This window comes from Populus euphratica, unplaced genomic scaffold, assembly GCF_000495115.2.
Source record: "Populus euphratica unplaced genomic scaffold, PopEup_1.0 scaffold138.1, whole genome shotgun sequence".
In the NCBI taxonomy this organism is placed as follows: domain Eukaryota; kingdom Viridiplantae; phylum Streptophyta; class Magnoliopsida; order Malpighiales; family Salicaceae; genus Populus; species Populus euphratica.
Genome location: NW_011500027.1, coordinates 480,188 through 494,372, shown reverse-complemented (window position 1 = coordinate 494,372; position 14,185 = coordinate 480,188). Strand labels below are relative to the sequence as shown.

Below are 14,185 nucleotides of genomic sequence, written 5' to 3'. Positions count from 1 at the left end.
TAAAATATTAATAAATTATTTTCCAGTTCATTTTCCATAACATAACCAAACACTGGAAAGTGTTTTCCAGTTCATTTTCCATAACACTACCAAACATTGGAAAATACTTTACTTTTCATGAATTCATTTTCTCCGGAATTCATTTTCCCCGGAATTCACTTTCCCCGGAATTCATTTTCCAAAAGGAAACAACTTTCCTGCAAACAAACGGGGCCTAACTCTAAAAAAAAATATTTTTCCTTTTTTTAAAAATAAAACTTTAACTAAATTTACATAAGTTAACTCCGATTTTTAATAAGGTCTTTTGAGGTTTTTTTTCTTTCTATTAATTTTTATTCAATCTAGTTCTTTCATCAACCCACCGCGAGACTAATTCAAGTTTTAAAATAATAATAAATTTAAAATACTATAAGATTTTAAAAGTCATTTAATATTTTAAATAAATCTTAATTTTTTTAAACAATATATTATTGACACTTAATAATATTATTGACAGGGAAGAAAAAAGAAATTATGAATAGTTTATTATACATGTAGCAAGTTTACTATTTTAAAATAAAAAATAATATTTAAATAATGATAATATTTTTAAAAGAAAATATATTTTGATACCCAAGTTATTTAGGGTAAATTTACATTGCATATCTAAAAATTTTAATTTTTTGGTTTAAAATATTTTTTTTATATTTTTAGATTATGTGATTATGTCAAAAATAATTTTTAAAAATAAAAAAAATTATTTTAATATATTTTTAAATTAAAAATACTTCAAACTATAACCGTATCAAAATCCTAAACATGCTTATATTTGAATAAATAAGACTGTAACTAGTATTTTTACAGAATACATGATGTAAAAAAAAATAACATTAGGCGATAATTGAAGGCTTTGAGCTTTCACAATTATAAGACAATATTGCAGAATACATGATAACACCAGCGTGGGTTTAACTCCAGAGTGTTCGTAACTTCATACAACAATTGCTTTCATGTGTTTTATTGATTCCTTCATGATCACTTTTTTGGGCAACGCAAAGTAGCCTAAGGCTGGCCAAGAAGAGAAGGCCTGTAGAAAGCATGGCTTTGAGCAATCTCAATGCGTTCGCGGGGGTCGTTCAATGTTTCGTCCCTCAGCGCTTGCAGAATAGCTTGTGATGATTGCTCCCTGAATATCCAAATATCAACCACAAGCGGGAGATTAAACTAAGAAGAAGAAGAAAAGATATTGTACAAAAAGGTTTTTATCGGCAAAACATGTAGCTCTGGTCAAGGAATGAGATTTTCTACAATCGTCCAGAATTCATGTAAAATAAATACAATGAGGAAGCAAGATTCAAGAGACTGCCAACCATGGCTTGAAACATACAATCTCTGCAGGCCTTGTGAGCTGAAATTTTTTTAAAACCTGTCAAACTTGTTGTGTTCAATTATGTAGTTGTGCTGTAGTATGAGATTACCTTATTATCAGTATTTTATACAACGTTTTTAAGATGGGACAGAGCTCAACGGGAGCAACAGGCTTCTTTTCATCAGGGTGTAACACGCTCAAGCTTGACTGACTCAGGAGTTCATAGAATGCTCCAACTGCTGAAACACCCTGCAATGAGAAAATCATTACAGACTTGGAATTGTTAGACCCAGCTAGCTTGGGATTGAGGAAAAGAAAATCTCTCAAATCAAGCTAGGGATGTTATATTGGCGTCCCTTTACTACAAATCCATGGCATCAGTACTCCAATCCTGAGCTAGCTCAGAAAAGCCATCAAGTGCATAGATTTCGATTTTTAACCTAAGGTCATTCGTAGTTGTACATTTAACTGATAGAGCCACAGATAAGACCACCAATTCAAGTTACCTCTAAAGTTAAAGTGTCAAAATAAACATCAGTACCTGAATCATTCCTTTCCCACTGATGCTATCACCCATATCCCGGCTTATTTCCCCTTTGGCTAACATTTGTCCATACCATGCATTACGACCCTTTAACAAGGTTACATATGTGTCCGCCAGCAAAGGCCCTGCAAGCTTCTCAGGTTCTTCAGCCAATAGATGAGTAATAAATATCATCTCTGATGTACAATGTGCAAAGTAGACTGACTTGCTGGTAGCGCTTTCATTAGTAAGGGCTGCTACCATTCCTGAGAAAAATCAAATTGGGAAAGTGAGTTTGCAGATTCAAAGCAAAAATTAAATGTTATAAGCATATATCGTTCATTTTGCTTATTGTTTGTAATAATGTGAAGCTATACAGGATGGTGTTCGGCTTCATGCTCAACAACAATTCACAATGGCTGAATCAATACATCACTGTCATGTGGATTAAGACTTAAGCTCCCAGTTTCTGATAGCCCGAAATTTCAAAGAAGAAAATTATCAATAACTAGTGCCTTCAACAATGCCTTAAAGGCACGTAAATACAATTAATGCCATTTCACAGAGCGCGCATCGTGCTTCTTATAGAGTTCTTTACAGCTCTGTTTTACAGAATTATTTATGATTGCAAGCTACGCTTCAGTAATATCACACTTGATTCAGCGCATTCATCAATTATAAATTTATTGGTAGAATTGCAGAGTTATGCTGTGACATTGAGGAATGTCCCAAGCCATTCTGTAAAAAAACAATAATTATAATTATAATTACTTTAGGGAATAAATTACACAATCACGTCATTAATCATGTTTTCCTACCCTAGATAACTAGAAATAGTGACCAGGGAAGAACTAGTTAACGTCTGGGGTCTGGCCACGCATCTAAAAGAGTTATTGGTTGCATAGAAATGCTGTTCAAAAACAATTTTGAGAAAGAAGAAAGTGAAAACTCACCAGCTCCAATGGCATAGACATTCTTCAGGCCACCCATGACTTCATGAGTGACAAGGTCACTGTTGTCCCATACAATGAAATGGGGCTGCCTCAAAAACTTAGCAAGAGGCTTTCTCCACTTGTCAGCTCCACATATTCGAGCATTAGCATATTCCTTGTTGTATATTTCTGAAGCAATATTTGGTCCACCAAGATAAAGTATATTTTCCATTGGCACTCCAGCTGCCAAGCATCAACCACATAAAATGAGGGGAAAGTTTCCTGAAGTAGAGAAAATATTGACGGACAAGGATGAAAATGTAGGTTGGACAGAAGAATACAGAAAATCACTCAAATCTCATACTATGTGGACTTGAATTAGAATCATTATCAAATGATAGAGGGATTGTATGTCATACAAATGGATGGGAGGGACACTTGCATTTGAATAGAACTTGTGCTTAACAGCGAAAGCCAGGAGATGGCGATAGTTTGACAACAAAATTGTCATTGTTCGGTTGAGTATAAGTCGAATAGACACAAAAAGAAACGTAGAGGAAATCTGGCCTTGTAGTAATTATGAATAAGAAAGCAATTAAAATTTTGTGTTTAAGCATTCTGATCCTGTTCTGTGTGCTTGGGGAGTCAGATAAGAGAATGCTTACTCGCTCTGTTAATCATTTGCGTAGGGGTGATTATTCGAGGAACAGGTTTTAATGCAGCTTCTATACCCTTTGCCAAGGAGATGATGATAGGTGCTGTGATTCTCTCCTTCCAATATTGACTGATCTCTTCGAACATCTCACGTGTCTCCGTGGAAGGCAAGCCATTTACCACAATATCAGCATCCCAAACAGCCTCTTGCAAGTTGGTCACAACCTTCAAAGGACAAAGTGGTGTGTCAATCATGTTCAAGCAAAATCCATCTTTCAAAATCTCATCCGCAAAAAGAGTCCGGTCGCCTAGCCTGGCCTCAACGTACTTCAAATACGCACATCGCCAGATCAACCTCCTCAATACATCCTCTCTTGAATTGATCACTTCAAAGAGATGTTCTGCCGTGGCTCTATCAACAGGTCTTCCAGGCCTTCTCCATATCCTGATTTGGACCTTCTCTCGGAACCGACCATAACTATCCTGCAGCAAAGCTGCAAAAACACTTCCCCAAGCACCTGCCCCAACACCAACAATTCTCAATGGATCACCATCAGCCTTGCCGAGAAGGCTTCGAAGCTCATCAAGCTTCTCTTCTAGACCACATCCATTGTTATGATGATTCACTGCCTTAATGCTTCCAACCATCTTCTTCCCGCAACAACAAATCAACAAGATCAAAACCTGTCAGAAAAAGGTCTAATGGGTATCAATATTGCAATTTAATCAACTATACCAAATTCTAAAATCAACCCAACTTTGATCTTTATATGGACTGTGATCTTACAACTCCAAACTTGTCAAATCTTTCCTAGAAAAAACAAAATCCTAATTCCCAAGTCGGCACCTTGCCATGAAACAATGAAATCTTTATTGGTAGATCTTATCACCAAAACCAAAACTAATTCTCATCCCTCTACTAAGATTTTCAAACCAACCAATAATTCAACACGAAAGAACAAAACAAAAGAAGAGGTAAAAATACCTAAACCCCTCTCTATCTTCTTAACTAGCACATGACAAAATGACAAAAATCAAACACTGTAGCTTTGTTTTGTCCGTCTGAGTTAGTTCATCCACCCAACTATAAACTTTCAAAAAACCACTAAATATAAAACAAAGAAGTTAAAAAGCATGTTCAGTTCCTTTACGTCATCAAGACCCGCCAAAATACTGGTAGCAGAGAATTCAACTTGCGTTGCTCGGAGGGAAATGCATTAAGCATGGAAGATTGCAATGTGTGTGAAAGTTCGTATACAGTGAAGGGACATTAAAAGTGCATGGAAGGCGAGAAAGGGAGGCGAGAAACTGGTGAAAGCAGCTTTAGAATTTTTTTTCTTGGAGTGATTGAAAGAGAGAGAGGGAGGGAGGAAGACGAGGCATTGATGTGTTCAGTTGAGTTGAACTGGCAATGGAGGCATTGCATTAAAGAGTTTTGATGCTGCCAACTTCCCCGACGGCCATTAATACGGGATGACTTTCCCTTGCCGGCTTATATTGTATTTGTTTTAGCTTTTATGAATATAATTTGAAAACAAATAAATTAAAAAAAATGTAATTACTTTATATGTATTTAGTTGATAAAAATTATAATTAAAGTTTATGTATATTAAAAAATATATATGAAATATTTAGTATTATTTATATTTAAGAGTATAGTTCTGGTTACTTTATAAACTTTTTCTTTACTTGAAAATAAATTAAAATTATTTTTTATTTTAAAAAAATTATTTTTTTATATCAGCATATCAAAATAATTTGAAAATGTTAAAAAAATTATTAATTTAAAGAAAAGAAAAAATTAAAATAAAATTTAATTTTTTAAAAAATATTTTTAAAATATAAAAACAAACAGGGTTTTAAAAATTTTTATCGAAACTCAGTTAAAAAGACATATAAAAAATGTTACACAAAAACACATTTCAAACTTAATTTTTTAGTGGGACACACTTTGATTTATTATCAAATATCTTGCCACGTTTGTTTCACCACAAACAGAAAAGTTAGCAAAAAACAAACACAATCTTAGGTATCGACCTGACCAAGAATGCAAGTTAGCCAAGATAATTAATGAATCTTTTATGTTAATTTGGATTTATTTTAAAATGATGTTGTTTTAGTTTTTTTTAAAAAAAAAAACTAGTTTTCAAACTTAATTTTTTTAGTAAACCTTGTAACACAAAACGTAAAACACATTTCAAACTTAATTTTTTAGTGGGCCCGTAACACAAAACACACTTTGATTTATTATCAAATATCTTGCCTCGTTTGTTTCACCACAAACAAAAAAGTTAGCAAAAAATAAACAGTATCGACCTGACCAAGAATACAAGTTAGTCAAGTTAATTAATGAATCTTTATGTTAATTTAGATTTATTTTAAAATAATGTTGTTTTAGCTTTTTTTAAAAAACAAAAACTAGTTTTCAAACTTAATTTTTTTAGTTTAATTTGTTAGCAAACACTTTAATACGTTTGTTTCACCACAAATACAAAAACTAATGGAAAACAAATACAACTTTAGTTATCGTCCCGGCCAGGAATGCAGGTTGATCAAGTCAATTTATAGATCTTCATATTAATCTGGATTTATTTTAAAATGATTTTGTTTTAGTTTTTTTTAAATAACATTATTTTATTTTATTTTCATAGAATTTTTTTTATTTTGAAAAAAAACTAAAAATAAATTCCTTTAAGTTAACTTAGAGCATGTTTGGGATGAAGATGTATGAATAAATTTTATTTTTTTTTACAATCTTTCTAAAACACAAATCACTTCTCACTAAAAAATTAAAAGCACATGCTCTTTGTTGTTGTTTTATAAGTTCCATTTAAAAAAAAAACCTCAATCACACCTTAGGAAATCTAAATTGCAAACATGCTTTAAGATCATCTTGGTTTGATAAGGTAACATCTATTTCAGTTTAAAAAACCACACCAAACCCAGGTCAGGCTTGGATACACATTTTTTTAACCTCACAATAGTAAGTAATAAAACCACGGGAGATGAATAGCGCATTTGATATCATCTATCACCACGGGAGATGAATAGCGCATTTGATATTATCTATCAATTGTTTTTTTAAAATATATTTTATTTAAAAATATATTAAAATAATATTTTTTATTTTTAACATTTACATATTAAAATGATATAAAAATACCTAAAAAATTAATTTATATAAAAAATATTAATTTTTTACAAAACTATTTTGCAACTAGAAAAATAAACAAATCCATAAAAAAAACTTTACAAGACTTGTAATAATAATAGGGAACACCATGTTGAATGGATGGTACGTAATAGTTTTAATAATAACTAGATGGATAGTTCACACTATATCGTGGGTTAGGCTATTTTTTTTATAAAAATAACATAAAAAAGACTACGTGAGAAACTTGAAATTTAAAAAAATCAAAGAATTGAGTCATTGAGTTGACTGGATTTAATAATCTCAACCAATATAATAATATTTAAAAAAGGATAATGACAATAAATAAATTGAATTAATAAAAAATTGACATCCAAGATATAAACAAATATGACAATAGAAACTCATCAAATTTACAACTCAAAATATAACATCGAGATAATTCCAAAGAAAAAAAAGTGAAGAAAATAATAAAGGCTAATTCATAACTAACCAAATGTTAGAAAACAAACTTTTAAAAATACCATAAAACATTAAAAGTCAACTAAAGCTAATCTTTAAAACTTGTGACCCCATTTATGCAGCCGACAACATTATAGAAGACAAATTCAAAAAAATCACAAAGCAAAATCCTCAATAAATTAAATCCTAAGGGATAAAACCAAACAAAAATTAATTAAAAACCACGATCATAGGAATGAAGACTAAATTTTTTTTGTTAAATTTTTTCAAAACTCGTTGATTTTATTTTTTAAATCTTTATAAAAAAATATATAATTTTGACATTCTTATTGAATAAAAAAATCAATTGATTCAGGTGACCCTGGTTAACTTACTCGACATGTGACCTAATAGCTGCTTGGAGTCAACCCCTAAGACGAGTCTAAAAACCATAATTACAAGAATAAGGATCCAATTTCTTCATTAAATTCTTTTTAATTTTTTTTAAACTCGTCTTAAAACCCTTTGATCTTTTTTTTTGTAAAATTAAAAAAAATATTTATCCAAGTAACCCTGGCCAACCCACCCAACTTGTAACCCAAGACTTGCTCAAGATCAACTTTCAGGTTAGGTTTAAAAACCATAATTTAAAATTATAATGATAAAACTTCTTTGTAAATTTTTTTAAAAACTCGTTGAATATTTTTTAAGCCAAGTTGATTTAGATAACCTTGATCAACCCACTCAATTTGTGGCCCAGGACTTGCTTGGAGTCAATTTTTAGGTCGGGTTTAAAAACTTGGATTGAAAAAATGAGGATGAAATTTGACATTAAAAGCAAATAAAATCAAACAATGAGGGATAAACATGAAAAAAAATCCAATTAAAAAAATAAATGAAACCAAAAGAAATTATAATGAAAAGAATGAGGATCTAATTAAAAAAATCAAATATGAAATTGAAAAGAAAATCAATTAGAAAAAGAATGAAAAAGCAAAATAAATATCAATTAAAAGAAAGGGGATAAAATCTAACATAAAAAAATTAAATTAAATGATAAAGAATGAAATTTTTAAAAAAAATATTAAAAAAATTTAAAGCAAATACATAAAAATAGAAACTACGAGGACCACAATAGAAATAACATAAAAGGTTATGATATTTTTGAACTTGGGGTGGATGGAGGAGAGAGAAAAGAAGGTGGAGAATAAGAAATTTAACCACCATCACCTAACAACAACCTTTGTTACAACACGTAACAATTAAGAAGAAGCATCACCCTATGATATTTTATCTAAGATGGCAGTTGGGTATTTTTAGATAGTAGAAAAGATGTCACACGTCATCTAAATAGTATAGATAATCTCTTCATGCTGGCATGTTCTTATCACGTGCTAGTAATTTTCTTAAAATATTTGATTTTTAAATTTCAAATATCCCTGATCTCATACAAAATTTTTTTAAAAAAAAAGTCCAAGAGACACCAATACCTCTAAAAACAAAAACATTTGTTTTAAAACATCAAGTTATTTTGATAATCTCACTGTGCGCAAGAAAAGAAAAAACCAAGAAAGCCTCTCTTCCAAAGGAAACCAAAATTTTGTTTCCAATGATATCTAGGGCTTTACATTGTTCAATAAATAGAGTAAAAGGTATATATACCCCTCATCAATTCTATAAAACTAAATATGTCTTGTGTAAAAGTTAAAATATACCTTGTATAAAAGTTCAAAAATATCTCTGAAATTGGCTTTTTATATTTCTCTTTTTCATGGACAATTTGATAAATTCACTATGCAAATCAATAGTGAATTGTGAAAGAGGCAGCTCTTTTAGTATTTTGTTAATATTTCAGTTTCACTATATAAAATAATATATGGATAGGTAGATGAATATGTGGGAATTGCTAGCATGTGCATCATTCAAGGAGGTCAGCATTTAATTTGTCCAGTTTTATCTAACATAAAATATCATTCTTTATTTTTATAATGAGGATAAAGCAAGGGATAATCTTTTCATTTGAATATTTAAAGTCCTCTATCTCTCCTCCACAAAAGAAAAAACCCAGATTTCATATCGTTCAATCCGCCATTCTTTTGTTCTAACCATCTTGAAATAGCTTCTCTCCTTTTACAGAATCATAACTTACCAGTGTTCATGTAACTGATTTATGCATGAAAAAATAATTGAGTATTGGAATGTGGAAATCATCGAAAAAGAAGAGACTATTTTTATAATGGTAAAAAGATGGGGAAGAAGAAGTCGTGGCTCTCGGTTTTGTACGAGTGCCGAACTCAGTGAATGGCTGTGTTTAGAGATCCTGTGAGAGAAACAAGGATTAGAAACGAGGTCGTTTGATGACATAAGACTGTAATATATATGTATATAAAATTTATTTTTAATATCAAGATTGAAAACACATATAAAAATTATTTTTTATAAAAACGTGGCTCAGCAGCGTTGCCACAGGGGGTGGAACTTCTCGCAGGTTCGATTGACTGAGTTTTTGAACTCTCAAGACTGAAAAGATTTCAAGCCTGGGCCAGCCAACCGGCCCCATGACAGGTCCATGGATGTTGCAATATTAAATTGAAATATTTTTTTTAGTTTAATTGGAATAGTTAAGTGAAGTAAGAGTAAATCGGAAAAAAAAATATTTTTTTTTTCTGGTAGCTTGCATGTTTTTCTCCTTCTCTCTTATTATCAATTAAAAATTATATCAAAATATAATTTAAAAAATTGATTTAAATCAAATTTAATATATAACCCACACACCCCTTAAATACATAAAACATATTAGTTATATAGACCTAAAGAGTGCGGTAGAATGATTTTTCTTTCAATTATTTTATACCTTAATCAAATTAAGTTAATATTTAAGTCTTTAAAAATAAAAGCAAGAACAAATTAATAAAAAAATCATTTTCTCCTACAAGTTCATGTTTCAAGCTAGAATTTAATTACAAATCAATTATTCTTTTTCATTGAAAAGAAAAGTTTTAGGAAATTATCATTATAATATTTATAAAAAAAATCTTAGGAATTTACAAGAAAAAAATTGACATTTTATAAATACGGGGAGGTTAACATGGCCAAATATATCCTGTAATTCTTCAAAAAAAAAAATTACATCTTTAATTGAGTTACTTTTATATTTTAATTTATATTAAATTTTTAATATATCTTTCTAACAAGATTTTGAAATTAAATCATCCTATAATGAGTCCATTAATTTATAAAAAAAGTTCCATATATCTGTCTTGTGAAAGCATTTCAAAAACAAAAAATAATCATGTTATTAATTCTCGTGATATGATATGAAAATCTTTCATTAAAATAAAAACTTAATATATATATGTATATATATATATATATAAAAAGTTTTTAGAGATATACAGTCAAATAGACAATTTAGATTGAGTATTTTAATTGTAAAAACTAAAAAATAAAACAAATCCTCTTGCCCTTTCATCCACAAAATAAAAACCACTTGTAAAGGCTCACTCACTGAGCTTCTCCATTAAAAGGAAATATAGCACAAAAAGAGAGTGAGTGATTGCTTTTGTTGTTGGAGAAGAAATGGAAACAAAGCCAAGTGAGATCAGTAGCTCAAAGATGTTTGGTGGATACAACAAGAGATACAAGCATTTCAGCCCTACACTGGGTTGCTCCATGACTTTCTACATCTATTTCCCTCCATCCCCTTCCCCTTCCCACAAATTCCCAGTATGTCATCTTCCTTTCCTTGTTTTACTTATTTCAATACAGATCAGAACACCCATTTCCCATTTTTAGTTGTTTTTCATTTTCAGTTAGCATTTGCTAGGTTTTTTAACAGTCCAGTTGTTTCTTTTGAATACTTTATATTCTTGTATATACCAAAGTTTCTTGTTTTTTTTGTGTATCCAACTGGGAGACCTGTTTTATTGATTAATGATAATAAACCCTTTTATTATATTCCCAAAATCTTATCAAAGTAGTAAAATTTACTGAATCGGAACTTCCTTTGATCTGTTTTTATCCAATTTCTCTGATTTTTGGATGAAAATGGACTAATTTTGGCAAGTCATACTATTGTTGTTAGCTTCCAAATAATGAAACGATCAACTTTGCGTATGAATGTGCGGTCTTTTGACGTTGGACTGATGATTCTTGGTAAGTTGTAGTATTTATAGCAAGATCAAGGTCTAACTTATGTGCTTTCATTGTTGAATAGGTGCTGTATTGGCTCTCTGGTCTTACCTGCACCGATGAGAACTTTATAGCTAAATCAGGAGCTCAACGTGTTGCTTCGACAGAGGGCATTGTCCTGATTGCTCCCGATACATCTCCAAGTAAGATCACAAACACTGTTGGAACTAATGTTTAGCATGGTTTTGTTATTTTATATGCTTTTTAAATAGTTATTGATGGATTAGTAATTCTTTTGTTGTTTTTTCGTCCTGATTCTATGTATATTTAATTTGGTTAGTGATTTTAAGGCTAGTGTAGACTCATTGGATGCTGTTTCAGTTCAGAACTCTTAAAATTCTGACTATCAAGCGTTTGAGAATGAGCTTCAGCATTTCATAGAATTTCATTCTGACATTTCAGTAGAGTGAAAATTGGTTGAGGAAAAACATATTTGGGGCTTTGGGGGAGATCTTAATTGCTTTCATAAAAAAATTTGATGGGCATGGGAATCATGTAATTATTTTCCAGCAGTAATTAAGCTTATTGTTCTAGTTGTTTCTTGTTGTGAAGATGAATCATGTAAATGTTAATTTTATGAGTAACCATGTCAGTAGTTATTTCCATGTCCTTTTCTGCTGACTAGTTAGTTGTTTCTTTGACTATTGCAGGAGGCCTGAATGTGGAAGGAGAGGCAGACAGCTGGGATTTTGGTGTAGGTATGCAGATTAAATATTTGTGGCATAATATAGCAAAACTAGAGTTTCATCTCTAAAGTGCAAATGTGATTATGACCAGATGCCTCTAATTTCTAACTTAAGCTATTCTTTGTCTTCAATAGGTGCTGGATTCTATCTTAATGCTACTCAAGAGAAATGGAAGAACTGGCGCATGTATGACTATGTTGTCAAGGAACTGCCAAAACTTCTTAGTGAAAATTTTCCGCAGCTGGAGACATCGAAGGCATCTATATTTGGTCATTCGATGGGCGGCCATGGTGCTTTAACAATCTACCTGAAGAACCTTGACAAGTACAAGGTGGTTGGTCATAGTTACTCATTAAACATTTGAAGGTTTTTAGTTCCATAAGATTTCATACGAGCAATATTGGAATTTTATCTGTGAAGTAGTAATTTAGGTTTTGTTTACCATCCTTTTTTGTTCTTTTTATCCCTTTTTTTTTAGAGCTGCAGGATGAACCAATTTATGATTTCCCTGGTTCATAATTTCTGATTCTTTTCAGTTCTGTCCTTGTTTTCCAGTCGGTATCTGCCTTCTCACCAGTTGCCAACCCAATTAATTGTCCATGGGGCCAGAAGGCATTCGCAAATTATCTTGGACCCAGTAAAGCTGATTGGGAGGTTAAAATTTCTAGTGATACGTAGAAAATACATCTTTATTTGCAATGCATTGAATGTAATGAATGAAATTAAAAAATGCAGGAATATGATGCCACTTCTCTGGTGTCAAAGGTCCATGATGTATCTGCTACCATTTTAATTGATCAGGTAAAAGTTTGTGTGCTCATTCTGCCTTTTCTTTAGGGACCATGAATTGTTGTCTGGAAACCTGATTGAGGTTTAAATCTCATTTTGATAACAAATGAAGTGAAAAAAATTGATCAAATTAACTTGGTACTTTATAGTGGTTTGTTGGCTGGGTGATCTAGTCATCACGGACAAAAATATTTCCGTTCTATCAAATTGAGCCGGGTAAGAATTAAGCTTTCGCTTCAAAGATCCTGAGATATGGGATGCTTTGTGGATTGTGATGAATGAGTTGTTTCTTTAGCATTTAAAATGACGTTAGAATATCAACAACCTTGCATTATAGAAGTCAGGCTGAGATAAAATAAGCTGCTAACAAAAGTTATCATACGAGGCACCATTCAATTCCCTTTTTGATCAGTACATGTTGGCTGGTAAACATGATTCATCCATGAAATGTGGACATTAAATGAATACACAATCTGTAAATTTCCACACTGCTTGATTTAGGCTTGTGCGTTGTCCTCTTACACTGTTCTGCTTTGTCTGTGCAGGGAGATGAGGATAAATTCTTGCATGATCAGCTGCTGCCAAACAAGTTTGAAGAGGCATGCAGGAGTGGAAATGTTCCAGTTCTGATGCGATTGCAACCTGGTTATGATCACTCCTACTTTTTCATTGCCACTTTCATCGATGACCACATTCACCACCATGCTCGTGCTCTTAAACTTTAAGTCTGCAGTAATCCATACATAATGTGGTAATTATGTCGTGATGGTTATCTGGAGTAGCTTTTGTACTTACTCTTCCCGTCCCCAGTGGCACCCTCCAAAGAAAGACCCGACATTTTATGAACTGTATGCTTTCCCTCTGTTCCCTTGTCGACTCAGTATATTACTATATTATGCTCTTGTAACTTTGTGGTTGTTGGTCTTAAATAAATGGGATAATTACAAATCAGCGCCCAACCTATGATGAGTTTTCACAAGGTAGTCCCCAACGTATGGATTTTTGCTAAAACAATCTCAGCCTGTTATGGTTTTAACATGATGATCGCCACCTGAGAGCTTTTTGTTTGTCGTTGTGAATGGAGCTTGCCAACATCAACGTTAAATGTCAGGTGACTAGTGTTCAAATAGTTAAAAAAAAAATATCTGTATCTTTTAAGAAGAATTTTAAATAGAAGAAATGAAAGCCAGTTTGCTTCGTTGACAGAAATCCTTCCTTCCCTTCGTCCACCCACTACTCTGTCGCCTCTTCTCCGCTCACCAGGTTTACGGCTCCACGATTGCCAGCTATTACCGTTATGATTTTACATCACAATGATAGTTGTTGTATGTCGTCGCAACGACCAATGATATTAGATCTTTCTTTTTGGTTAAGTGGTAACGAAAGTTGTATTTATGGGTTTGATAATGGTTGATCCATGGTCAGGAGGGATTGACAGTACAGGATAGATCCTGAAAGGAATGAATAGCA

At 31.9% G+C, this 14,185-nt stretch overlaps 2 protein-coding genes across 5 annotated transcripts; one reads left to right on the top strand and one right to left on the bottom strand.

The window, feature by feature from the left end:
- Nucleotides 1-811: 811 nt before the first annotated feature.
- Nucleotides 812-4,923, bottom strand: GPDHC1 (6-phosphogluconate dehydrogenase family protein). Of its 4 annotated transcripts, none has more exons than XM_011049803.1 (6): nt 4,245-4,923; nt 3,469-4,141; nt 2,825-3,046; nt 1,890-2,137; nt 1,458-1,597; nt 812-1,165 (listed from the first exon to the last, which is right to left on the bottom strand). In XM_011049803.1, exons 2-6 carry the CDS (start codon nt 4,103-4,105, stop codon nt 1,042-1,044), a joined length of 1,371 nt encoding a protein of 456 aa, XP_011048105.1. In that variant the 5' UTR covers nt 4,106-4,141; nt 4,245-4,923; the 3' UTR covers nt 812-1,041. The 4 variants fall into 4 exon arrangements, with proteins under 4 accessions (XP_011048105.1, XP_011048106.1, XP_011048107.1 ...); XM_011049804.1 differs by having other exon boundaries at nt 4,609-4,923; XM_011049805.1 differs by having other exon boundaries at nt 3,469-4,142; nt 4,626-4,923.
- A 5,574-nt stretch (nt 4,924-10,497) lies between these two features.
- On the top strand, nt 10,498-13,689 carry SFGH (S-formylglutathione hydrolase). Its single transcript, XM_011049800.1, has 7 exons — nt 10,498-10,775; nt 11,266-11,383; nt 11,891-11,938; nt 12,061-12,257; nt 12,482-12,580; nt 12,662-12,727; nt 13,261-13,689. The coding sequence occupies exons 1-7, from the start codon at nt 10,629-10,631 to the stop codon at nt 13,438-13,440; spliced, it is 855 nt and encodes a 284-aa protein (XP_011048102.1). The 5' UTR covers nt 10,498-10,628; the 3' UTR covers nt 13,441-13,689.
- The last annotated feature ends 496 nt before the right edge of the window (nt 13,690-14,185 follow it).